Source organism: Helianthus annuus, chromosome 11, assembly GCF_002127325.2.
Source record: "Helianthus annuus cultivar XRQ/B chromosome 11, HanXRQr2.0-SUNRISE, whole genome shotgun sequence".
NCBI lineage: Eukaryota > Viridiplantae > Streptophyta > Magnoliopsida > Asterales > Asteraceae > Helianthus > Helianthus annuus.
The window spans coordinates 46,851,147-46,876,671 of NC_035443.2; the positions used below are offsets into that span (position 1 = coordinate 46,851,147).

The 25,525-nt window shown below is 36.2% G+C and overlaps 1 protein-coding gene, 2 long non-coding RNA genes and 1 other non-coding gene across 6 annotated transcripts; 2 read left to right on the forward strand and 2 right to left on the reverse strand.

Moving 5' to 3' along the window:
* Nucleotides 1-5,762: 5,762 nt before the first annotated feature.
* On the reverse strand, nt 5,763-7,659 carry LOC110888191. Its single transcript, XM_022135731.2, has 8 exons — nt 7,622-7,659; nt 7,343-7,470; nt 7,161-7,245; nt 6,920-7,058; nt 6,636-6,847; nt 6,212-6,530; nt 6,031-6,108; nt 5,763-5,930 (listed from the first exon to the last, which is right to left on the reverse strand). The coding sequence occupies exons 1-8, from the start codon at nt 7,657-7,659 to the stop codon at nt 5,763-5,765; spliced, it is 1,167 nt and encodes a 388-aa protein (XP_021991423.2).
* Nucleotides 7,660-12,366: 4,707 nt separating this feature from the next.
* On the reverse strand, nt 12,367-13,711 carry LOC118483939. Of its 3 annotated transcripts, none has more exons than XR_004872494.1 (5): nt 13,319-13,709; nt 13,198-13,244; nt 12,788-12,977; nt 12,538-12,584; nt 12,367-12,466 (listed from the first exon to the last, which is right to left on the reverse strand). It is a non-coding gene; the product is annotated as an uncharacterized LOC118483939 (long non-coding RNA). The 3 variants fall into 3 exon arrangements; XR_004872495.1 differs by having other exon boundaries at nt 12,374-12,466; nt 12,533-12,584; nt 13,319-13,711; XR_004872496.1 differs by having other exon boundaries at nt 12,379-12,463; nt 13,319-13,711.
* Nucleotides 13,712-14,707: 996 nt separating this feature from the next.
* On the forward strand, nt 14,708-16,172 carry LOC110890158. Its single transcript, XR_002564290.2, has 2 exons — nt 14,708-15,462; nt 15,530-16,172. It is a non-coding gene; the product is annotated as an uncharacterized LOC110890158 (long non-coding RNA).
* A 9,230-nt stretch (nt 16,173-25,402) lies between these two features.
* Nucleotides 25,403-25,476, forward strand: TRNAT-AGU. Its single transcript has one exon. It is a non-coding gene; the product is annotated as a tRNA-Thr (tRNA).
* Nucleotides 25,477-25,525: the final 49 nt, after the last annotated feature.

Genomic DNA, 25,525 nt, shown 5'->3' on the forward strand with positions numbered 1-25,525 from the left:
CGCAGGAAAAGGAAAAGAGGATTGAAGACTTTCCAGTAGTACGCGACTATCCCGAGGTATTTCCTGAGGAATTACCTGGACTCCCTCCCCATCGTCAGGTCGAATTCCAAATCGAGCTAGCTCCCGGAGCAGCGCCTATAGCTCGTGCGCCTTATCGACTAGCCCCCGCAGAATTGAAGGAACTCGCGACGCAACTACAAGAACTATTGGATAAAGGATTTATCCGCCCTAGTTCATCACCCTGGGGAGCACCGGTACTCTTTGTTAAGAAGAAGGATGGCACGTTCCGAATGTGCATAGACTATCGTGAGTTGAACAAGGTTACCATCAAGAATCGTTACCCCCTCCCGCGAATCGACGATTTGTTTGATCAACTGCAAGGATCGAGCTACTACTCTAAGATTGACCTGCGATCAGGCTACCATCAGTTAAGGGTCCGTAACGAAGACATCTCCAAAACTGCATTCAGAACTCGTTATGGTCATTATGAATTCCTCGTTATGCCCTTCGGAATGACCAACGCCCCTGCAGTGTTCATGGATCTTATGAACCGAGTATGCAAACCCTACCTCGACAAATTTGTGATCGTGTTTATAGACGACATCTTGATCTACTCGAAGAGTCAGGAAGAGCATGAACAACACCTACGCCTTATCCTCGAACTCCTTCGCAATGAGCAACTGTATGCCAAGTTCTCGAAATGCGACTTCTGGCTTCGAGAAGTCCATTTCCTTGGGCACGTGGTTAACAAGGACGGAATCCACGTCGACCCTGCAAAGATCGACTCTATAAAGAATTGGCCTACCCCTAAGACTCCCACTGAAGTTCGCCAATTCTTAGGATTGGCAGGTTACTACCGCAGATTCATTCAGGGATTCTCTAAGATTGCACAACCTCTCACGGCACTCACTCAGAAAGGCGTCACCTACAAGTGGAATGAAGCACAGGAATCTGCTTTTCAGAGGCTTAAGGATAACCTCTGCAGTGCCCCAATTCTCTCGTTACCTGAAGGAACGGACGACTTTGTGGTTTACTGTGATGCGTCTATTCATGGGCTCGGTTGCGTGTTGATGCAACGCGAGAAAGTCATTGCTTACGCATCCCGACAACTTAAGACACATGAAAGGAACTACACAACGCATGATTTGGAACTGGGAGCGGTAATATTTGCGCTTAAGATATGGAGACATTACCTGTACGGTACCAAGTGCACCATTTACACCGATCACAGGAGTCTCGAGCATATCTTCAAGCAGAAGGAGTTAAACATGCGACAACGTCGATGGGTCGAACTTCTGAATGATTATGAATGCGCCATCAAGTACCATCCGGGCAAGGCCAATGTCGTGGCAGACGCCCTCAGCCGAAAGGACACTATACCACGGCGCGTGCGAGCGTTACAACTTACCATCCAGTCTAGTCTCCCTACCCAGATCCGAAAGGCTCAGGTTGAAGCTCTGAAACCGGAAAATATCAGGGCTGAGTCCCTGCGAGGATCGAGGCAGCAACTAGAACAGAAAGAAGACGGCGCCTATTATGTGGCAGGGCGCATTTGGGTCCCACTTTACGGAGATCTACGAGAGCTTGTGATGGACGAAGCCCATAAGTCCCGTTATTCGGTACATCCTGGTGCAGATAAGATGTACCACGACTTAAGGACCACTTACTGGTGGCCTGGCATGAAGGCCCACATAGCAGCCTACGTTGGCAAATGTTTGACCTGCGCAAGAGTCAAGATCGAGTATCAGAAACCAGCAGGCCTACTACAGCAACCCGAAATCCCGAAATGGAAATGGGAACAGATTTCCATGGATTTTGTTACAGGGCTACCTAGATCTCAACGCGGGAATGATACTATTTGGGTGATAGTAGATCGTTTGACTAAGTCTGCACACTTTCTGGCCATTAAGGAAACAGACAAGTTTTCTACCTTGGCAGAAATCTATTTAAAGGAAGTAGTCTCCAGGCACGGGGTGCCAACTTCTATTATTTCCGATCGAGACGCTCGTTTTACTTCCGAATTGTGGCAAGCTATGCACAAATCCTTTGGCTCACGTTTGGACATGAGCACCGCTTATCATCCGCAAACGGATGGGCAGTCTGAACGCACCATCCAAACCCTGGAAGACATGCTTAGAGCATGTGTGATCGATTTTGGCAAGAACTGGGAGAAGCATCTACCGTTGGTGGAATTCTCCTACAACAACAGCTACCACACTAGTATTCAGGCGGCACCTTTTGAGGCATTGTACGGTCGTAAATGCCGATCACCTCTTTGCTGGGCGGAAATAGGTGACAGTCAACTCACAGGCCCAGAACTAGTGGTAGATACAACGGAAAAGATTTCGCAGATCAGGCAACGCATGGCGGCAGCTCGTGACCGTCAGAAAAGCTACGCTGACAAGCGTAGGAAGCCATTAGAATTCCAGGTCGGGGACCGGGTTCTACTAAAAGTCTCACCCTGGAAGGGTGTGGTCCGTTTCGGTAAACGGGGCAAGCTGAATCCACGGTATGTTGGACCATTCGAAATTACCGAGAAAATCGGTAAGGTTGCTTATAGATTAAACCTGCCTGCAGAGCTGAGTGCAGTGCACAACGTTTTTCACGTATCTAACCTGAAGAAGTGTTTGTCGGATGAAACACTTGTAATTCCTTTTAAGGAACTGACTATTGATGAACAGCTACACTTTACTGAGGAACCGATTGAGATCACGGATCGAGAGATCAAAACCCTCAAACGTAGCCAGATACCCCTTGTGCGAGTTCGTTGGAACTCACGACGCGGCCCAGAGTTTACCTGGGAGCGGGAGGACCAGATGAAGTCCAAGTATCCCCAGTTATTCCCAAACGAAAATCCCAGCACTAAAGCTACAACCGAATTTCGGGACGAAATTCCAAACTAACGGGGGGATGATGTGACACCCCGTTGAAACACGCTAGCTTGGCAGTGGCTGCTTCAACTTTCGGGACGAAAGTTCTTAAAACTTGGGGATAATGTGACACTCGAGGTTTTTCCGAACGATCACCTTGTAATATTTTGTGTATATATATATATTAGTAAATGAAAACGTGATTTTTACTTGATATGTGACGTATGTATGTATTATATATGTAAATATGAGAGCCGAAACCACGACCCGAGACCATGACTCGCAACCGGGCGGTTGCGAGTGGGTCACTCGGTTGCGGGTGGGCCTTTGGGCCGTAACCGGTTTGGGTCGAAACCCCCAAGCCCAACCCGAAACACCCTATGAATATATATCCCACCTCCTCCTCATTTCCTTCATTTGTTACACCAAACAAACACACACCTCTTCTATTTTCTCTCAACTAAAAACCCCAAGCCAACAACATCCAAACTCTTCCAAACTTTCGGTTCAAGCTCAAGGATCTCGGACAAGGAAACTCGGTCAAGACCAATTCGGACACTCCATCTTCTCGGTTCTCTTTTCTTTGTTTTCGGCTCCTCCTTTCATAACCGGTTAGTGTTATCTTTGTGTATCTTTTGTGTATAAGATTTATGTGGGTTAAATGAACTAGAAATATTATGCTTGGTTAGAAATACTATGCATGATTTTTAGGAAGATTGTGAAGTTTTGACTATGTGTGTTAAACCCTATGTATGATACTTGCTAACATGCTTAAATGGTTATGGAATAATGGTTTAAGGATGTTTAGGGCCAACCGAGTTATGTTAATGCCACTAAGTGTATGTTTTACTTGTTCTTGCATATTAATCTTGTTAGAAATAGGTGATTTTCGGTCCAAAATGTGTGATTATGTTGGCATGAAAACCCTAGAAAAACTATGAACTTGATGAACTTGTTGAAGATAGTTTGAAGATTTTAAAATGGTAATGTTTGATCTATTGTTGTATATGGTCAAAATTAGGAAAAGTGTTTGTAGAAACCCTATTGGCTGTTTCCAAATATGGGTCTGATTTCATATGTACAATTTGGACTGTCTTTTCTGCATCATCACGTGTATATGAAAGTGACAGATTACGACTCGCAACGACAGCATTCCGACTCGCAACGACAGCATTCCGACTCGCAACGACGGCATTACGACTCGAAACCACACGGTTGCGACTCGCAACCAAAGCATGACAAGTCGAAACCACGAGATTTCGACTCGAGACTACGACGGTTGCGACTCGCAACCAACACGTGACAACTCGAAGACCACGATTGCGACTCGCAACCATAACGAGACAAGCCGAGACCACCTGGTTGCGACTCGAGACAAGCTGGTTGCGAGTGGGCTGTCCATTTTGGTTATTGGGCCATTCTGTGTTAACTTGGACTATCTGTTAAATGGACTATGTGATGCGGTTGACTGTTTAATTGTTTAGGCCGGCCCAATAACCCAATGACTGTTTACTTATATGCTTGATACGTGCCTATATGTGTTTTACGTGAATGCTTGTGCACCGAACCTGACCTATACCGGTAACCATGTTAGGACGTGGTGACCAACGTGATTGACAAGTAACCTAAACCTACCGAGCAACCCAAGGTGAGTTCACAACTTAAAAGCATGCGTCCCGGTGGTTTGGGACACGAGACTAACAACCCTATCCCCTGGTAAAAGGGGATACCATTTACATACTTTCCCTGGTTATTGGGAACACAAAACTTACTTTTCCTTCCCGGGTATTGGGAAACCTTTTGGCTAATTACTGTTTATACGGATTGCAACTAACGGCACTAAACGAAACTCTATCACTCAAGTCCCTACTACAAATACCGATTAGTCGCCGGGTTAGGCGAGCGGGTTATTAGTTGATAGCGCTATTTAGGTGTTTACCAGCCTCACACCGTGCCCTGGTTTGGGACGGTCGTGAACTAATGTACTCAGAAATCCGTCAATGATGATAGAACATTGACATCGGGGCATCCTGCGGATACGCAACGGTTACCTAGTGTTCGGTATTGGAAAAACAGTTTAGTCGCTAACTTTTGGGGTAGCTCCCCAGGGCATGTATAAACGGATAAATTAACCGGTGAAACAAAGTTTTTGGTAATTAAAACTGGACAACTAGTGAACTCACTCAGCATTATTGTTGACCCCTTACTGCATGCTTTGCAGGTAACCAGTGACGAAGGAGCTTGCAGCTTGGGAACGTGTAGTGTCTGTTCACCCTTGTGTTGGGTGATACCTTATTTTGAAACATGAACGTGTTTAACTACTACTTTATTTATGCTTCCGCTACTTAGTACTGTTTTGAACCAAAACGTAAAACTCTGAACTTAATATTTGCTAAGCTTATGATTAGTAAGTATTACTTTTGTTATCAACTTAAGTATTCAGTATAATTGGTGGCTGGATCCTGGTCGGTCACGCCCCGAAGCGGGTGTTATCCGCAGGTGGATTTTGGGGGTGTGACACTTAGCCTCTTACAGATGTTAATGTATTTCAGACCCCAACAGTTTTCCGACTAACCAATTGATTAAATTTTCATTCATCAATCTAACAATAATATACAACCCTACTACTTATTCAGTCCATCAATATCACCAAAAATGTATATAATGTATAATAACAATATTATATTATATAACAAACAAAAGGTTAACCTTACTTGATATTCAAACCATAGACATTACATACCATTTTCATCATCATAGCCCTTACAAACCAAACTTTTAACCACAGTTTGTTAAAACAACAGTTAACAGACATAAATAAAAACCACAAGGATTCTTCAAAAATAAGTGGTTTCTACTTATCTCTCACGAGAATTGTTTTTTCATAAGCATCTAGTTGTTAACCTTGGTCAGCTTCTTCCGGGTTCTTCTCACATTAGTGGATAGCTCGCCAACGTTGACAACATCAACATCTCGAGCCATCCGTTTTCCATTGGGACTTGATCCAGAATCCTTTTCAACTTCAACGACTGAAGAGTCGGCCGTACCAGAGACAACATCCTTGCAACAGATCACAAAACAACTATTGATCTCATTTATTAAAATAAAATAATGAACTCTTTTTAAACGTACTAAACATACTTTAAAAATAAATACTCACCCTTGAAGTTTGTTCAGCAGACACCTGGGAAGAGTCTGAAAGGTTAACGTCTTTAACGTCAGCTACCTCTTGAGTAACCTAAAGGATCATAATATATGATATCATATAAAAAAGTACAGAATCCAGTGTTTAAAACTCAAAAGAAAAATAAATAGATTGAAAGAGTAATTTTATATGCTACCTCATCAGTATTTTCATCACCATTACCATCTCCACCTACCAACTCAACAATTATTACTGGATCATCACATGTTTTTTGCACAGTATAAACACGATGGTCATTTTTAAGATTGAACTCTGAAACATCAATCTTAAAAGCAGCCTTCTTATCAACCAATCGAAATATCTCATGAGGGAATCCAATATCATTGGCCTTAACCTGCCTCTCTTTTATGTCACTCGCCGCTAATCCAAGAAGCTTCTGAACATCTCTATCAAACATAACAAAAGAAACACTACCACTCTCATCCTGCACCCGCACCCGCACTTGCACCTTGAACCTGAAATATACACAACTAACTAAGTAAACTGCAAAACTATATTCAAATATCAGTCTTAGAATGTTACTTATATAAATATAACGCTAAATAATCATCATTGCTTACTTTGTGGTGATCGATGTACATTCAGTGTGACATCTGATACAAACCAAAGAAGTCGCAGACAATCGAAGAATATCATCTGAAACATTTTCAACATTCTGCAAGTATTCACTTTTACTCATCACCTTCTTGAAACATTTACGACAGGCAGCATAAAACCAACCATACTCTTCTTGCACAATCTTAATTGTCGCAACCACAACACAAGACATTTCCTGTAAAAACACAAGACACTTCCTGTAAAAACACGCAGGTGACAAACCAAACTATATACAAAGATGTGAAACCTTTTCTATCTCGCTAATCTCATCAACATGTTTCTTCACACCTTCAGTTACAAATTCTTTATGTAATGGAAAAACACTCTGAGACGATAGTATCGTTTGAGAAGTAGAACCACTCCCTTGACCAAACTTCAGTATATGCCTTTTGAATACCACAAATGATTAGAATTAGTATACAAATGACATGAAACCAAGTATTTGACTTGAACATCTATATACAATAGAAATTACATTGAGAAATTACCTCCTCCTTAGCTCATCAACTCTATCAATTTCTTCATTCAGAAAAATTCGTGTTGTAAACTTATCACTTTGAACAGTATATTCACCTACATGGAAAAGTATATAGATATTTAATGTATACATGTCTTTATATTGCCAGAAATAAACAGTATAGTTATGATTTGCAGAAAGTAACAAAAATACCTTTCCATTCCTTACACTTTCCATGTTGTATAACAACCATCACATGCTCATGAGGTGGGATTTTAGAAATGAAGTCCTTAATCTGCAGAGCATAATCATTCCACACAGTACACCGCAAAACCTTACCCCTACATGAAAAGAATATTCATATCAAAACAACATTGAATGAATAAAAACAGAAAATCAATCAGGAAAGCTATAAAATTTATTAAAGTAGCAAATGAGCCATAAATTAACTACCATATTCACTAAGAATAAACTGTAGACCTCATTTATTACCATGATTCAGCATTACATACAAACACTATAAATCTCATTTATTACCATTACCATGATCCCACATTAAATACAAACATTCTTCATCTTATTTATTAACATCATTAAATACATTTAATGATCAGTACATGACTGAACATATAAACAACAACTTAACCCAAATCTTCAATATCGAAATTCATCCTCTTAGTCTCCTTTGGAGGTCGATCAAAGATTTCAAGATCTCCACAACAAATCACAGATCCAGCAACATCTATATGATCACATTATACCAGAATATAAGTAAAACTCTCTAATATTATACAAGCAAGACATGATTACAAAAATATACACTACCAGCACTCAAAGCGTTTAGCGCCTCTCCTTGAAGAATATCTTCATAAGCTCTGAAATTGAAACCATACTCAACACCTTGCCAATCCCTCACATGAGTAACAATTGTGCATCTATAAAAGTTGATTTTATAAGGCTGCACTACTACTTTATATAAATCTTTATTCTCACCAACACCAAATTTCGACAGAATCACAACAGCATCTTCTTGCAGCTGTCCATCAAAAACAGGTATCAGATGACTCTTAATACCTGCTTGAATCTTAGCACCCTGAAGAACATTTAAAGAAAGTATCTTCTTAGCATACGACACTACATTTTCTAAAATAAAACGGAAAAGCAGAGATACAAATTACCTTCATTATTTGATTAGAAATTTGCATTTTCTTGATTCGTTGGTGTCTAATCAGGTGTGTGTTTGATATGCTTTCTGAACTGTGTAGTTCGTTGTTTAATCAGAATGTGGTTTCTGATTTGGTTTCTTTATGTGTTGTAGAAAGTTGTTAAACTTCTTTCTAATGTGGAAATTTTTAATTCAATTATGTTCTTCATTTTGAGTAAACAAATGCTTTTTTATTTGCTTTCAAAGTTTTTTTAACAAAAGGAAATCTGATACCGAGTTTTGTGTATTTCTCGATAACTCGTTAAGTTCGTGGAAAAGAAAGAGGTAGGCCACAATATCTCGATTTACAGCTAAGTCTGAATATCGAGTCGTGTGCTGCTACAAGTTAGGTTTTATGGCTTATTAGTCTTTTATCCGAATTAAAAGTTGAGGTAAGTTTACCAGTTTTTCTTTGCTGTGATAACACATCATATAAGCGTTTTGAGCTTGATTTATTTTACTTTAGGGAAAAATAACTGATGGTTGTTTTAAAACTGTGGGTATTGAGTCGAAAACTTAGACTGCAACCACTTTGACAAAAGAACAAAAAAGTTAAATTTGTTTGCTTTGTTTAGGTATAAAAATGAGGGGGGGGGGTGTTAAAATGTCATACAACTATATGTGTTTTCATTTTTATACCTTTATACATGTTCTTTATTTTATATATATATATATATATATATATATATATAGGGAAAAGATCAAATAGGAAGTTAATTTTCGCTAGGAAGGATAGGAAGCCATAGGATTATGACATGTGGCAAATTTTAAAATAAAGAGAAAGGGTATTTTAGTCAATCCAACTCCTTCTTCTTCCTTTTTCAAAACCCAGTAAATTCAAAAACCCACCATTTTCAAAACCCACCATCTTCAACTATTTCTTCACTTTCTATCTCAATAATCACTACATTATAGTGCGATTTTCATCACCAATCAATGATTCAGAACCCGATCAACGTGTTCTTCAGCTTTTTTTGAAGAAAACCCAGTTTAATTTCATAAAAAAAATCTCGTTTTTCCGGTGATTTTGGAGATAATCACTCGATTCGTTCAATTTGAGTGTTGATAAGTGTTTCTATCATTCAAATTTCGTCAATTGATTAAGAAATCGGCTTCAATCCATGTAAGAAATTCTTTAATTTCATTTTCATGATTTGGGTTTTTGATTTATTCATTGCGTTTTACGATCTTTGCGGGGGTCCGGGGGCGGCAGCCCCCGGTAGCGAGGTCCCAGGGGCGGCAGCCCCTGGCGGGGTCCAAGGGGCAGAGCCCCTGGCTGGGGTTGAGCTGCCAGGTAATTCGTAGACAATTAGTTTTCCAGAAATTGGCTGGGGTTGCTGTACTAAAAACGCATCAGAAAAATTAGTTTTCCAGAAATTGGCTCATTTCGAAGACAGTAATTCGTAGACAATTCAGACAGTTCACAGTGACAGACAGTTTTATGTGTCCATTGCGTTTTAGAAATAAGAGAGTTTTATGTGGTTTCTGGCTATTGCGTTTTAGAAAAAACACATTTTTAAGTGTTTTTAGTCATTGCGTTTTAGGTAAAACACATTTTTTAGTTGTTTTCAGTCCATTGCGTTTTAGAATGAGTCATTTTTAAGTGTTTTCTGGCCATTGCGTTTTACATATAAGATATTTATTTGTGTTTTTGGTGCATTGCGTTTTAGGTAAAACACTTTTTTATGTGTTTTCAGTCCATTGCGTTTTAGAAAACAGACATTTTAAGTGTATTCTGGCCATTGCGTTTTACAAATAAGTCATTTCTTTGTGTTTTTGGTGCATTGCGTTTTAGGTAAAACACTTTTTTATGTGTTTTCTGGCCATTGCGTTTTACAAATAAGACATTTCTATGTGTTTTCTGGCCATTGCGTTTTACAAATAAGTCATTTCTTTGTGTTTTGGTGCATTGCGTTTTACGTGGTCTTTCTATTGCGTTTTACGCAACTGGGTTTAAATTTTTTTTTTAAAATATAGCAATAGTATACTCGTTTTAAAGATAAAAAAAACGCTCGTTTTTTTGGTGCAATTTTTATAAAAAAATAATGTCGTATGAAAGAGTTATTAACGTTTAAAAAATGGGGGGGAATTGGAGGAGAGAGAAACTATTGGCTTTGATTGACTAGAATGCCCTTAAACAAACTCACGCGCCTATTTTCTTCCTTTTAATTTCCCTGATTTAATCTTAGCCCTTGATTAACTTAATGAATGGTCAAGATCACTTCCTATCCTTCCTAGCCAAATAAACTTCCTATTGTATCTCCACCCTATATATATATATATATATATATATATATATATATATATATATATATATATATATATATATATATATATATATATATATATACTAGGCTATCACCCGGGAACATCCCGGGTTAGGAGAATTTAGTTTTCAATAATAAAAGGTAAATAAACAACATATTGAAAGTCGTTAGTATCTTCTTTCCCTTCTAACAATAATTTATTTGTTTCGTTTCATCAGTATCCTAAGTTTGTCTACATGTGTATTCATAGTTTTTGTGTAAAGTTTATTACGTTTTAATTGTTATTGAGATCTGAGTTAAAAGTTGTTTCGTAAACCCATAGAAAATGTTATATTGTTTGTTTTTTTAATTATGTTATATTACTCTTTTGATAATTGCGCTGAAATCTGTACACGACAGATCATAAGTTGATTAAATTGAAAGGAGAAAAAAATATTGATTAAAAAGGATAGATTTATTCATAGATATAAAAAAAAAACATATAAAGATCAAACAACCACATCAAACAAACTGAAATATTCAAAATACCCATTGGTAAAAACGTAAAAATCATAACAACTGCTTTAAATTAATAGAGATATGAGCTAAGTATATTTTTGCTAACTTTCTCTGAATTCTTGAAATTACTTGGAGTTGAAGACTTGTATGTGCTACTGATAGCTGAGAGATGCCAGAATCAAGAGTCCCGTTAGCCTTAGCCTTTTTCTCTGCTGAAAATCAGCAACAGAACATACATAAACTCACAAAAGAATATACTCAACACATAAATAAAAACAAATTATAAAGAAAAACCTCCAAACCTAAGAAAAAAATGACATTTGTTCAGATTTGCTGAACTCTTAGCTGATAATTAAGTATTCAAATGAACCATGAAAATAAAGAGACCAGTCTATAAATGTTTGTAGTCTACAATGTTCGTAGTCTACAATGTCCGTACCTGATACAGATGAAAGAGCGATCCTATCTCACAAAATCACAAGTTCAGCGTGCTTTTAAGCACTATATCTCTTCTGTCCAGTATCTAAAGGAAGGAACACAGTTTTCTCCATTAAATCTTGACACACATACACATACTTCTTAGCAGAGTTTATAATATATGTTTCAACTTCTAAAATTATGACTCGTTTTGAGTCGACTCGTGACTTGTCTGAGTCTAACAACTATGACTACATCTATCATCCATCTTACCTTAAATTAAACTGTTACTATAAGCTTAAATATCAACCCATACCTGAGTAACTGACAAAAACACATCCCACTCTACAATGACCCATTCGACGAAAATATATTCTCTGACATCACGTTCCGATCACCTTGTGACATTTAGTGCATGAAGATTAATATTCATAAGATAGAATATTCAGGTATATATATATTTTAACTTATAAACAAATTTAAATGGGCCAGCACAACCAAGTCCGGCCTGCATCCACCTGTACTAAAAAATATAGCCCGTTTCAACCCCAACGTGTTTTGACTTACCCCAACCGCATTGTGTTGTACCCTTCATCCTGAGTGGCTTGTTTAAAAGGGCAAACTTTGTAAACATATCTGGAATGAAATCAATAAAAAAAAGGAACAATTCAAATTTAGAGAGAATAGATAAAGAAATTATAGCTCAATTTTGTTTGCTTTCAAAACATTGACCATATCACGAGTAGAATTCCTTCTCTAGTCCTGCAAAGTCAAACACGGGTCACAGAAAGAACCATAGAAAAGACGAAAAACTACTGTAATTTACAAGATTAAATAAACAAAACATACCAAAATCATGCGCTAGCTTCTTTATTAAGCGAGATATCCTTGATTTTAGTTTAGATAACTTTCTGTTGGCCTCGTCATATTATTTTCGTACATTTTCAGCTTCTACCAAAAGACAATGAACAAAATTTGATTTTTGTTCCCACAGACCCAATAAAGATGTCAAATTACCTAACCTTTCACGCTCCCCATCAGCATGCTTGACCTGGATGGGACACACTCCCTGTAAAATAAACTCAAATCATTACGCCTTTCACTTGACAAGATATCACCAATTTATTAAAAATGTACCATCATAGGGAAAGAACACACTGACACTTAGCAATGTATGCTGATTATGTAAGGCATGTATTGCCCTATCAGCCTCTTTGGCTATCATATCACCAATTATAAACTCACTAAAACTCAAAACACTTAAACTTTTACCTGCACTAATATGACTTCAAAAGCAGGTCTATTAACAGGATCTTCAACCATCTTGAACAATATGTTAGACCATCTGGGAACAACTCAATCAATCCAAAGATGAAGTTTCTAGGGAAAATAGACATCATTTGTTATTACCTTAGCTCACTGGGATACATATAAAAATCTACCCGACCCATTAAACCTGAACCTGAACAACCGAATAAAGATACAGGTTGGTTATCAGGTTTGCTTTGATTTTTTTGAAACCCGTTTAACTAAACCAAAGAACACCCCTTGACCAAAGCTTTAATTTTTTTTATATTTTTTTATATCTGACAGTAAAAGCCCCAATTTTATCCAGAACCCTGAAAAAATATAAAGACCCAAAACCAAAAAAAATATACAAAGATGTATATAACGATTACCACATGAAGATCTGTGCTAAAACCAGCATCATCAGATGCTTCAAATCAACCTGCAGTTCATTTTTGTAACATTAATAATCACTAAACAACAAAAAACCCTAAGAAAAATCAAGCGTACACCTACCGGCCAAAAATCATCGTCTCCATCCACAAAACAAAACCCTCCTCCGCCTCTAGGGTGTCTGAATGGTTGAAAACCCTCCTCCGCCAAGGCAACCAGAATTCATAAAATAGTTTCACAAGATTAGATTAACCAAAGCAACAACAGATCTGAAGATGAAATGCTTACCAAAACCACAAACCCTAGCTTCTCAAACCCCCAAAATTCCTTAAATCTCCACTGTTTCATGTTATAAAACCATAAAATAATCAGAATCAAACGCTCAATCTCGTAAACACGTTCATCGAACATATTACACGAACTGATTTTTCGAATTAAGATGTTGATGATGGAAGTCTGATGAAGAATTAGGGACGAACGGCATTGAAAATTGGTTAGGGTTGAGAGACTACGGTAGAAAGAATAGAAAGAATGAGAAGTTTCACAAATTAGGGTTTTTTAGTTCCTTATATACCCGGGTCAATATCCATGTGGGTTTGGATAGAATACACGGATCCCGTGTAGAAACATCACATTTCTCTAATTTTCCCGCCAAAAACTTTGTGAGGTTGCACAATATAGTGCCACGTGTCCCACACTTTGTTCATATATTATATATATAGATGGGACAAAGATCCGTTAGCAACTACCTTTTATTGCGAGAACCGCGAGAACCAATGTGAACACAGCCAAAATGCCTAAAAATAGCTAAAAAACACATAATTTTCTTTAATATTTTTTATAAGAAAATCGCTACTTTTAGTAGCCAAAAAAAAATTTTTTTTGGCTGCTAAAAGTAGCGATTTTAACATAAAAAATATTAAAAAAATTTAGATTTTTTTTATTTTTTTAGATTTTTAGGGGTTTAGTTTTTAGCATTTTAGCTTGGGGGGGGGGGGGCGTTGGTTTTTTTTTAGGGGGGGGTTAGGTTTTTTGGGGGTTTTAGTTTTTAGCATTTAGCTTGGGGGGGGGGGGGTTAGTTTTTTTTTTTTTTGGGGGGGGGGGGTTGGGGGGTTTTGGTTTTTGGGGGAGCGGGTGGGGGTTAGGTTTTTTTTAGCTATTTTAGGTTGTGTTCACATTGGTTCTCGCGGTTCTTGCAATAAAGGTGGTTCTCGCATGAACCTTACCCTATATATATATATATATATATATATATATATATATATATATATATATATATATATATATATATATATGTTTCCCACACATTTTTATTTGTTTTTCATTGTCACAAATTCTGGGCTCAACTAAATGAGCTGGACATGATTGAACTTAATATAATTGGACTGTTGGACATGATTGGGCTGAACATAATTGGACTGCTGGACTTATTGGGCTGCTGGACTGCTGGAGTACATGATTAGGCGAGAAGAGATAACTCAGTTCATTCATTTTTATATATCACAGATATTCTCTCTCTAGTTGTATCAGTTGCACTTATCAAAGTTCCAGAATCATCTCTGGTTCCTTTCCTTCTCTCTCTTAGGGTTTGATAGATCATACTGTTCTTGCTGATCTTGTATTGAGATCATCGTTCGTAGTATAGATCAAAGAGTACAGATCATCGTGTTCATGATCTGCTGGTGAGTTGAGAGGCTATTTTAGTGCAGTTTGTTAAATCTGTTCTTGTTCTTGTATTCGTTAAATCTGTTCACGTTCTTGTATCAAAGTTCTTATTAAGTGATATACAAAGTTTCTGGTTATGGATCCATGTTTTTTGACATGGTATCAGAGCCATAAGGCTTCGATCTATTGTTTTTTCCGCTGCTGTGAAGATTGATTCAGTTTAGGGTTCAGAAGTTATTTGTTCTCTAAATTATTGGTGAGTCTGATTGTCGAAGGCAAGATTAGGTGAAGTTCGGTTCAGATTTGTAGGTTCTTTGATAATCAAGCCCTGGTCATTCGAGATCTGAGTTCAAGATCTGCTGTAGAAATCTTTGGAATATCAGATCGTTTGGAGCATGCCAAAACTCAGAAGTTTTATCCTTATAATCTAGGGTTTCGTCTATCTTAACCTGGTTATACAAAAAGAATTTGATTAGTGTATTTACACTTCTTAACCTATGGCATATTCATCTACTCAAGAATAGTTTTCTTCAGCTTCTTGCAGTTGATACACCTTCAACCCAGTGATACAAAAAGAACAGTTTTGACAAGAAGTTATTCAGGTAAGTAAGGATGAAATTACGTTTTTGAACAGAGGTGACGATGCTTATGATGATGACGATGACGTAGGGTTGAAGGTGTGAAAGTGAAGCCTGTTGATACTACAGGTGCCGGAGATGCCTTTGTTAGCGGGATTTTGAGCTTTTTAGCTTCCGATACAAGTCTACTTGCGGATGAAAAACGACTGCGTGAAGCTCTTGTGTTTTCAAACGGATGTGGAGCACTTGTTGTGACAAAGAAAGGAGCGATACCCGCTATGCCAACGAAAATCGAAAGTTAACCAAATATTGCAACAAGAAGGCTTAGGACCAAGTTGTAACCATGTGTTAGATATGAAATGATACTGTTAGAAGTAACTTGTCTTGTTTTGGTCACTAGGGTGGAACAAATTTTTTAGCAGGGTCTAGTTTTGCATTGCGTTGCGTTGTGTGTCACCGGTTTTATGAGAAGTTAAAGAAGCATCCGTGGGTAACCTTGTTTCAGTTCATAATCGCTGCACTTTGGGTCTAGCGTTTTTTGAGGCGCTGATTTGAAGTAAAGACTTCCAAACTTTCAAGAATACTTGTATCAATTTTTTTAAAGTCTGTAGTCCATGGTTGCACTGTAAGTCTTTCTAAACCTAACTGGTTTTTGGAGATTCTGTAAGGATATCTTTCTCTAAATCTTATTTAATTTCTATTGTCACAATAATCGTTGCTAGGTGTTCTTAACTTTTGAATTGTGATTCTTTGTTAAACTTGTCTTGTCTGAGCAGTTTGGTATTGATATATTTTCTTGGCGCTTTAACCAAGTTTGCTTGTGTTTTTGTCTAGAGCTATTAGTTACTTGATTATTAAAGGAAAAAAATTGGTTGTTCAAGATCTGTGAGATTATTGATTAATCTGTACAGGTGTGCTTGATTAGTATTTGGTTTGCAAGTTTATCTGTTATTGCATTGATTTGTGCGGTATGGTGTTCTAGCTTTTGTATGGTTATTGTTTGCCTTGGTAAATTTGCTTGTTAGTCGTATTCATCAAGATTATACCAATTGTGTGATTGTGATTCTAGTCTTTCACTCTTTCTATGATAAAGTTGTATAGAAGTTAAATTTAAATGTGTTTTTTGTTTGTTAAGGCATGTAGCTCTATCAATCACATCGGCCCTATAGGGAACAACTGCTTTCTATCACTTGTCTTAGAGCTTGTTGCTCTCATCGTTATTTTTAGTTTGTGCTTGTAAAGATCTATATTTTTTTTGTCAGTTTTTCAATAGTAATGATCTTTGTTTTGTACATGAATTTTTTAAAGTGGTACACTGAATATAGTTGGTTTTCTAAAAAACGAAGTTCATGCTGTATTGTATAAAATGGTAAACTGGTTAAAATTTTAAACGTGTTTCTGAAGGAAAGATGTGTTAGGTTTGTGTTTTATAGAGAACTATGTTTTAACAAATAAGTAGTAAGTCTCTTAGTGTGTCTTTATATCTTGGTCATGAGACTTTCAGTCTGCATTTTGAGATTCAGCTGTTCTTAAAAGTCATGTAATGTTTATTTTTTGTCGTTAAACGGATAGTTTTTGATAGTATTATAGAATCATGCGATTCATTCTGTCTAAAGCTATTGTTGAACTTACATGTCTTGTGACATATTTTTTAGCCTTAAAGCTGTGTGGCTTTTTTGGTGTTATCAGATGTGTGATGTGTATCTGATGATTCTTGAACAATCATGTATTCCTTTGGTTATTGGAATCGTCGTGTGATTGTTTTCTTGTAAAGGTTATGCTGTCTTGAAGATGTATTCTTCGATAGTGCTTGCCTTTATTTCACTGGTCTAGGATTCTTCATGGTTTTGAGTCTGACTGTAGTGAGGTTTATGTAGGATCACCGTGTTGGTGATCTTATTTGTTTCTTATTTGTCTCTTTGAGAAGATTTCATCGCCGATCGTAGTGATGTTAGTTCACTGGTCTAGGTGATGCTTGCTTTTCTTCCACACTGGTCTAGGGTCGTTTGTAGATTCTTCGTGTTGTTGAGTCTAGTCCCGTTAGATCGTAGTGTTGGTTTCTATCATTTTTCGTGTCGATCTGCATCAGAAATTTTTATCTGATTTTGTATATGCATATTTAGTGTGCATCTTCTTGTTCTAGTGATGATCATGCTGTTGTAGCTATTCAAAATAGCACTAGTTTTTTTTTAAATTGTTCAACTCATCACAATTGAGGACTAGTTGTGTACTTAGAACAATTCATTTCTCTTGTGTGCTAAATCAATGGTTGATATTGGTTCCACATGGGGTAGAATTTGTTATCACTCATATTTAGTGAGGGGTTTGTTATAGATTGTCTTGTTGATGATTTGTGAGGGTTGGTGAGAATTTGTTGTGTATATGTGTTAAATAAAAGTCCAGATCTACCATGTGTTATACATATACAAATTGAAGTTTTCAAAGTAGAAATCTGTGAGACATGTTATCCTAACCCCAGATATTTTAACTATTTGTTACATAACACTTTCTCTCTTGAATGTTCATCCAGTAGATCTACGGTTTCAATTCTTAGTTAGAATCTTTTTTTTTTCTTCGGTTAGATGTGTATATCAGATTATTATAATCTGATTATGTTTGTTCTTGAAGAGTTGTGTAAATGGCTTGAACTAACGGGTTTTTATTTAATGATGAATTTGTCTTGTTGGTTTGTTTCAAACTCTTTAAAATGTTCAATAAAACTGTATACACGGCGTTTCTTGTTATTGATCCTCATGTTTATATGCTATGATTATAAGATCTTGTATTCTTTGTTCAAAGAGTGTTTGACTGATAGGTTGGTTTCTGATCGGTTCAATGTTATTGTTCAAGATTATTTCTTGAATGTGATGATAGTCTTGTATTTTTTCTCTTGTGCAAGAGATATTTTTCTGGTCTTAAAATCATGTGCTCTTGTATTTTGTCAGAATTTATATAGGCTATAATTGTTGTCTGGTATGGAAGTGTGTACTTCTTGTTATTTTCAGACTTGTTTCTTGAATCTTGTTTCTCTCTATAGCTTGTTAGCTTCTCGTGTATGCATCATAGATTTAAGGTTTTTTTATTAGAAATCTGTTGTATCTAAAGTGTAGGTCATCATGTTGATGGTCCAAGTTGAGAGTTGCTTTGTATTTTGTGAGAGAAGCGTAAGATTTTTTTTGTAGCTCTCATACACTTTGTTCCAAAAGTATCTAGGGTTTCACAGATTGAGTTGATCTGCTTGATTCTTGTAGATTTTGTATAGGTTATCGTGTGATAATCTGTAGGGTTGACTTGTGAGAGTTTCTTGTTGGTTTTTGGCTAGAGATTTGTTGTATTTGAGTATCGTTTCTAGTTTCTAAAAGTTTAAGTTGTATTTGAGTATCGTTTCTAGTTTCTACAAGTTTAAAGTTGGTTATTGTTGTTCGATACTCATGTTTACAAGTCTTGTATTAGTTCCTAAAAGTCATGTGATTTTTATGTGACATCGGATAGTTCTGTTATGCAATCGTATGATTTATTATTTGATTAGAAATTTGCATTTTCTTGATTCGTTGGTGTCTAATCAGCTGTGTGTTTGATATGCTTACCGAACTGTGTGGTTCGTTGTTTAATCAGGATGTGGTTTCTGATTTGGTTTCTTTATGTGTTGTAGAAAGTTGTTAAACTTCTTTCTAATGTGGAAATTTGTAATTCAATTATGTTCTTCGTTTTGAGTGAACAAATGCTTTTTTATTTGCTTTCAAAGTTTTTTAACAAAAGGAAATCTGATACCGAGTTTTGTGTATTTCTCGGTAACTCGTTAAGTTCGTGGAAAAGAAAGAGGTAGGCCACAGTATCTCGATTTACAGCCAAGTCTGAATATCGAGTCGTGTGCTGCCACAAGTTAGGTTTTGTGGCTTATTAGTCTTTTATCCGAATTAAAAGTTGAGGTAAGTTTACCAGTTTTTCTTTGCTGTGATAACACATCATATAAGCGTTTTGAGCTTGATTTATTTTTCTTTAGGGAAAAATAACTGATGGTTGTTTTAAAACTGTGGGTATTGAGTCGAAAACTTAGACTGCAACCACTTTGACAAAAGAACAAAAAAGTTAAATTTGTTTGCTTTGTTTAGGTATAAAAATGAGAGGGGGGTGTTAAAATGTCATACAACTATATGTGTTTTCATTTTTATACCTTTATACATGTTCTTTATTATATATATATATATATATATATTTGTTTCTCACACATTTTTATTTGTTTTTCATTGTCACGAATTCTGGGCTCAACTAAATGAGCTGGACATGATTGAGCTGAATATAATTGGACTGCTGGACATGATTGGGGTGAACATAATTGGACTGCTGGACTTATTGGGCTGCTGGAGTACATGATTAGGCGAGAAGAGATAACTCAGTTCATTCATTTTTATATATCACAGATATTCTCTCTCTATGTCACACCCCTATTTTCCACGTGTCACCGGTGGGCCCGGTGGGGAGTATCGTGACGTAATTGATATCATCATAGTCAAACACCACAAATAATAAATGCACAGCGGAAGCAAAAGATAGATTTATTTCAACTGAATAAATTGTAATGTTTAAGTATCACAAAACAGTCAAAACAGATCCACAGGCGGATCAAAATAAAAAGGAAAACTGTTCACAGACTTTGACATCTAAAGCTTGCGAGACTTGAGTACTGATGCCTGGAGTAGCCAGCCTATTTCGTCTAGTACCTGCACTTAGCCTTTTTGGAAAATACGTCAGTTTGCACTGGTAAATACAAATTAACTGACTCATTTTGAAAAGAGTTTGAAAATTGATTTAAATGCACTTCGGCAAAAATATTTTATAACTTGGGACAATTATTCAAAATAATCTTGTATACAGTTTTACACATTTATCGTCCATTAGGGCCGGTTTGTAGGGCCGGACTTAAGTTAACTGATACGCCACAGGTATAATGCCCACAAGGTCGATTCCTTATAGTGGGATACCGGTTTTTTTACATAATGCAACTGTCAGGTGTACGCCTACACCTCGTGCTTAGGTCGTGGCCATTTCATGAATGATACCAAGGATATCCGGGACATGGTCATTTAACCCCCAAGGGCCATACACCAAATAATACATATCAAACAGGTTATGTAAATACATCAATCACAATACGATTTAAATGACTACATACACCCGACCAAGCGGTACTTTTATAGTACCGTATCCCAAGCCCGTATAGGGAAAATAAGTTAAGAGTATTTACCTGAGCAAAGTATAAATCAAATACAGCAAGTGCACGTAGCTTTTACTAGGCTCCTAATATGGAACGAAGGTTTTTAATAACCTATTAGAATCCTAACGGGTCTTTAATTAAGCTTAGACTTAGACCGGTTAGTTTTCAAAAGGAAAACACGGTTCAAACGCATGATAAAGCGAAGACCGGTTTAAAATGTGGTTTTGACCTGACAAGCTTGCATGCTTGTTTAATATGGGTAACTTAAACACATTCTGGATTTTGAGACAAAAACGATATGGTTTGACCCGTTTCGGTTAATATATGCAAACTAGTTACATACGCCGATCCGAACGCGAAACATGCGTAACGGGTAACCATAAGAGTCATGAACATGTTCTACGAGTTAATATGCCTTAAATATGTTGTGGCATCAGTAGGATATCTTCTATTATGTCCATAACGAATTTAAAACCAATTTATGCCCCGTAAGGGTATTTTGGTCATTTAAAAGGTTATAAAAGAGTTTAAACATAATTCTGAGTTTTGGATCTGACATAATCAGTAAAAATACTTAATTTACTAAGTTATATCAGTAGGGTATAACTTATATGTGAAATCTATCTTTTATAACCAAACTAAGCATCTTAAGGGCATTTTGGTAATTTCACATAAGCCTAAAAGGTCAAAATCAGAAATCTGAGCTTAAGACCTTTGCTTACTGTTAGAATGTAAATATTTACTAAAAGTATCAATAAGCATCAAACCTTATATTTATAAAATGGTTTTAATACATACTACGCGTTAAAAACGCTTAAAAAGGCGATTTGGAGCCATTTCCGGGTTTTCAAAGGAAATCTGATAATTTTATTATTCCAGAAGGCTCAAAATACTTTATTTATCATATTAGATCAGTAGAAAAAGGTTTGGGGTCAAAAGGATTTGTAAAACTCATTTTATAGCCCAAAAGGGCAAAATCGGCAATTACCGAATCAAGCTTAGAACTTATGTTATGCTCAGCCTAAAAATAAATAAAAATCTTCAAAAATCCCAAAATATTATATAACAATAGTGGGTAAAAAGTTTGGTATCAAAAATTGGGTTTAGATAGGCTATATGCTAATTATTCGGCTTAATTACTAAAAAGCTTTCTAATTACGCTAATGAGCATAACTCCTAATCTAGACCTCAAACTAATGTCAAATTTTAGGGAAAAGTTTATAAATTAGTGGTGAATGTTTCTATCCTTCCACTTTTTCAAAAATCGCATTTTAAAGTCAAAAGGGCATAATAGTCAACATTTAAGCATTTAACGGAATCATGCATATGGATTGGATGACCAATGAACCAAGTTGTATAATCTCAGAGGGTTATACTTATAGGTAACTTGGTCCTAATAAAGCTCTAAGGCATTCCTAATTCATGCACAAACGGGTTAGAACTGAAAGTCAAAGCATAAGTCAAACTATGCGACTTTCGGTCCCGAACCGAGCCTAAACTGAAAATTGTCGAGTTGAACATGTTTAGACATGTTCTTATGTTAATTACCAAGTTATATTAATGTCAAAACAGGTTGCATAGCTTCTACATTGCTAATTATGCATTTATTTGAAAATTAGTTTTCTGTTGACTTTTTATAATCAAGTTTGACTCGACAATTGACCTAATTAGAGTGGGAATTAGAGGGTGACCTTTTAGGGGTTTAATGCCCACATAATTACCAACTCATAGGTACTTTCATAATGAAATTTGACTGGAGCAATTAAGATTAATGACGAAGTCAAACCTTAATTACGATGGTTTGACTAAATGCTAATAAACTAAGCAAAACTGAATTAAAGGAGGTTAAGCATACTTACAATAGTCCTAAGCACAACTAATGATCACTAGGAAAGATGCTTGAGCTCCAGGAACCTCCAAGAAGTGAGTTGTGATGGTTACAAGTGAATGAGCAAATGAAAACCCCAAGTTCATGGCTTTATATAGGTTTCTTGGATCATTAAGATCATGCCAAACAAGTCTAGGAATGTTATGGAATCATTCCAAGTGCCCCTATACTCTTTAAAACCATCAAACAAGCTCCAAGTATTGAAAACCAGGCATCTAAGTCGGTTAAACCGGCTGTAACAGGCAGCTGCCATCATTTTCTATATCTGGGGACCTTAGGCGGCCCGCGTAAGGATCCATAAGGATCTTACGCACCCCGTGTGGCTAGTCTGGTCCGGTTACAAAGTTTCATAAATTGCAATTTTGGTCCCTGGTCCTTCCAAACTTGTTTTTAACATGGTTTCTTGCACTATAAACCTCCAAACTTGACTTTTAAGGACTCCAAGTCATAAACCAACTTTGTTAGGTCCCCGGTAATTCAAACGTTCACCGAAAAGTCTTAAATTTCAACGTTGAAGCTTTTAACCCCTCGTATACGAATATTGTCATAACTTTCTCATACTTTATCGAAACCTTGTGAAATTTGTATCACACATTCTTGTGAGTATAATTCATCATTACCAAGCTTTGGGTCTGCTAAAAGATCACTCAGAGGTATACTTTAAACATGTTGACACATTTAGCCCCTGTAGTTTGTAATTCCCCACTTCCCTTCACAATTAGCTTCGTATGATCCATGACTTATTCGTTTAAGGGTATAAACATCATGTAGGGTTATTGAAAGATATATTTATCCATTGTTGACATTTTGAACCCTTATGTTCACATACTTTCCTTGTTTGTCAACTTTAGTCCCTCTAATTCATTCCTTTACACGTTTTAAGTCCATGACACGTGTCGATATGATATTGGACATGAATTTTCGAGGTGTTACACTCTAGTTGTATCAGTTGAACTTATCAAAGTTCCAGAATCATCTCTGGTTCCTTTCCTTCTCTCTCTTAGGGTTTGATAGATCATACTGTTCTTGCTGATCTTGTATTGAGATCATCGTTCGTAGTATAGATCAAAGAGTATAGATCATCGTGTTCATGATCTGCTGGTGAGTTGAGAGGCTATTTTAGTGCAGTTCGTTAAATCTGTTCTTGTTCTTGTTCTTGTATTCGTTAAATGTTTTCACGTTCTTGTATCAAAGTTCTTATTAAGTGATATACAAAGTTTCTGGTTATGAATCCATGTTTTTTGACATTGAAATTGTTGCATGTTGATTTTTTTATGTTTTGTTTAAATAGGTTTTATAGATTTAGGTGCAACGAAGGATTCACAATAATGTCAACAAAATGATTTATGTGTGAGACATTGAACAAAGGATTTAAAAAATATCAAATTGCGTCTTTAAAGAAGCGAAAATCCTTGTGATCATAAAATTAGGTTAAATGGGTAGAAGGACGCGAGTGATGGCGTTTTTATGTATGCCGGAGAAGAGGGGTTTGCTGAACTTTGTACATATGAAAATGTAAGAGAGAGATAATACTGGTAATTTCATAAGAAATAACATATTTTATTTATGTTAGTCAGGACAATAGACAATAGTCGAACGTGTTAAAACATATGGCTCAACAAACTGTGAGGATTATAAAAGTATGTATGTAAAAGTTAGAAGTAAAACCGTAAAATGATCTCACCATAGAGGCTGTCTGTAAAAATAAATATAAATTGTAGTTTAACTAGATGTAAGACCCCGCCGCGTTGCGGTCGGGGCTTACAAATTCAGCCGGCATGGGTTAGTTAATAATTAAGGGGTTGTTTGTTTACCTCTTAATGAGGGTCTGAATGGTTCAGACAGACCTCTTACTGATTCAACACTTAATGATTCATACTGTTTGTTTCATGAGTAAATGTTTGAATGTTTCAGACATTTGCATCTGAATGGTTCGGACATTTGCATCTGAATGATTAATTATTATACTAAGTCTCAATGGTTAAGACCTCTAATCTGAATTGTCAGACATTTGTCTCTGAACGGTTAAGCATTATACTGTCTCTTAATAGTTCAGACCTCATACTGCTTAAGCATTTAATAGTTCAGACCTCTTACTGATTCAGCACTTAACCATTCAAAAGTTAGCAAACAGCCCCTAAACATTATACATGAGCTCCATGTTACGGCCGGTGTATTCGGTACCGGTACCCACTTTTCTTGTTTTTCAGTACCGGTACCGAACGGGTACCGTTCTCATCCTTACCTAAGAATGTTACCAATTAATAGTATATAAATAAATACTATAGTACATGGTTTTATCATAAAGCAATGTCCAACTTTATAAGCTAAAAATACAAGTTTTAATGCCTAACAATATTACAAATTAAAAGTAAATAAATTTTGAACAACTTTATTTAGAACAAAAAAAAAAAAAAAAACCACTAAAGCACATGTACAACTCATATATACACAAACTTGTTGCAAAATAATAGTATATAAATAATTTATAATTTATAATTAGAGTTTTTTTAGGTGGGGATGAAGTCATCCACAGCCCATATTGTCCAATAAGAAAATAAATGCTTCAAATATGGAAACAACATATAAAGCACACTATACAACAACTAAAGCACAACAATGTTTTAAACTAATAGTATATAAATATAATATAATATATAATATATAATATATATTGTACAACCAATAAAACAAACAACACTACAAAAAGAAAACAAAAAACACACTTAAAGCATAAAGTACAATCAACCATGCACAAACATGTTGAAAAATAATAGTATATAAATATATAAATAAGCTTAAATTTCATTATATATTTGGTAATCTATTATGGTTATATAAATATTAAAAGATAACAAGCAGCTCTCGTAGCTCAGTTGGTTAGAGCACCCGTTTAGTAAGCGGGAGGTCTTGAGTTCGACTCTCAACGAGAGCATTTTTTTTATAACTTAACCCCGTTTTTGTAATTCCGTTAATTTAAAAGA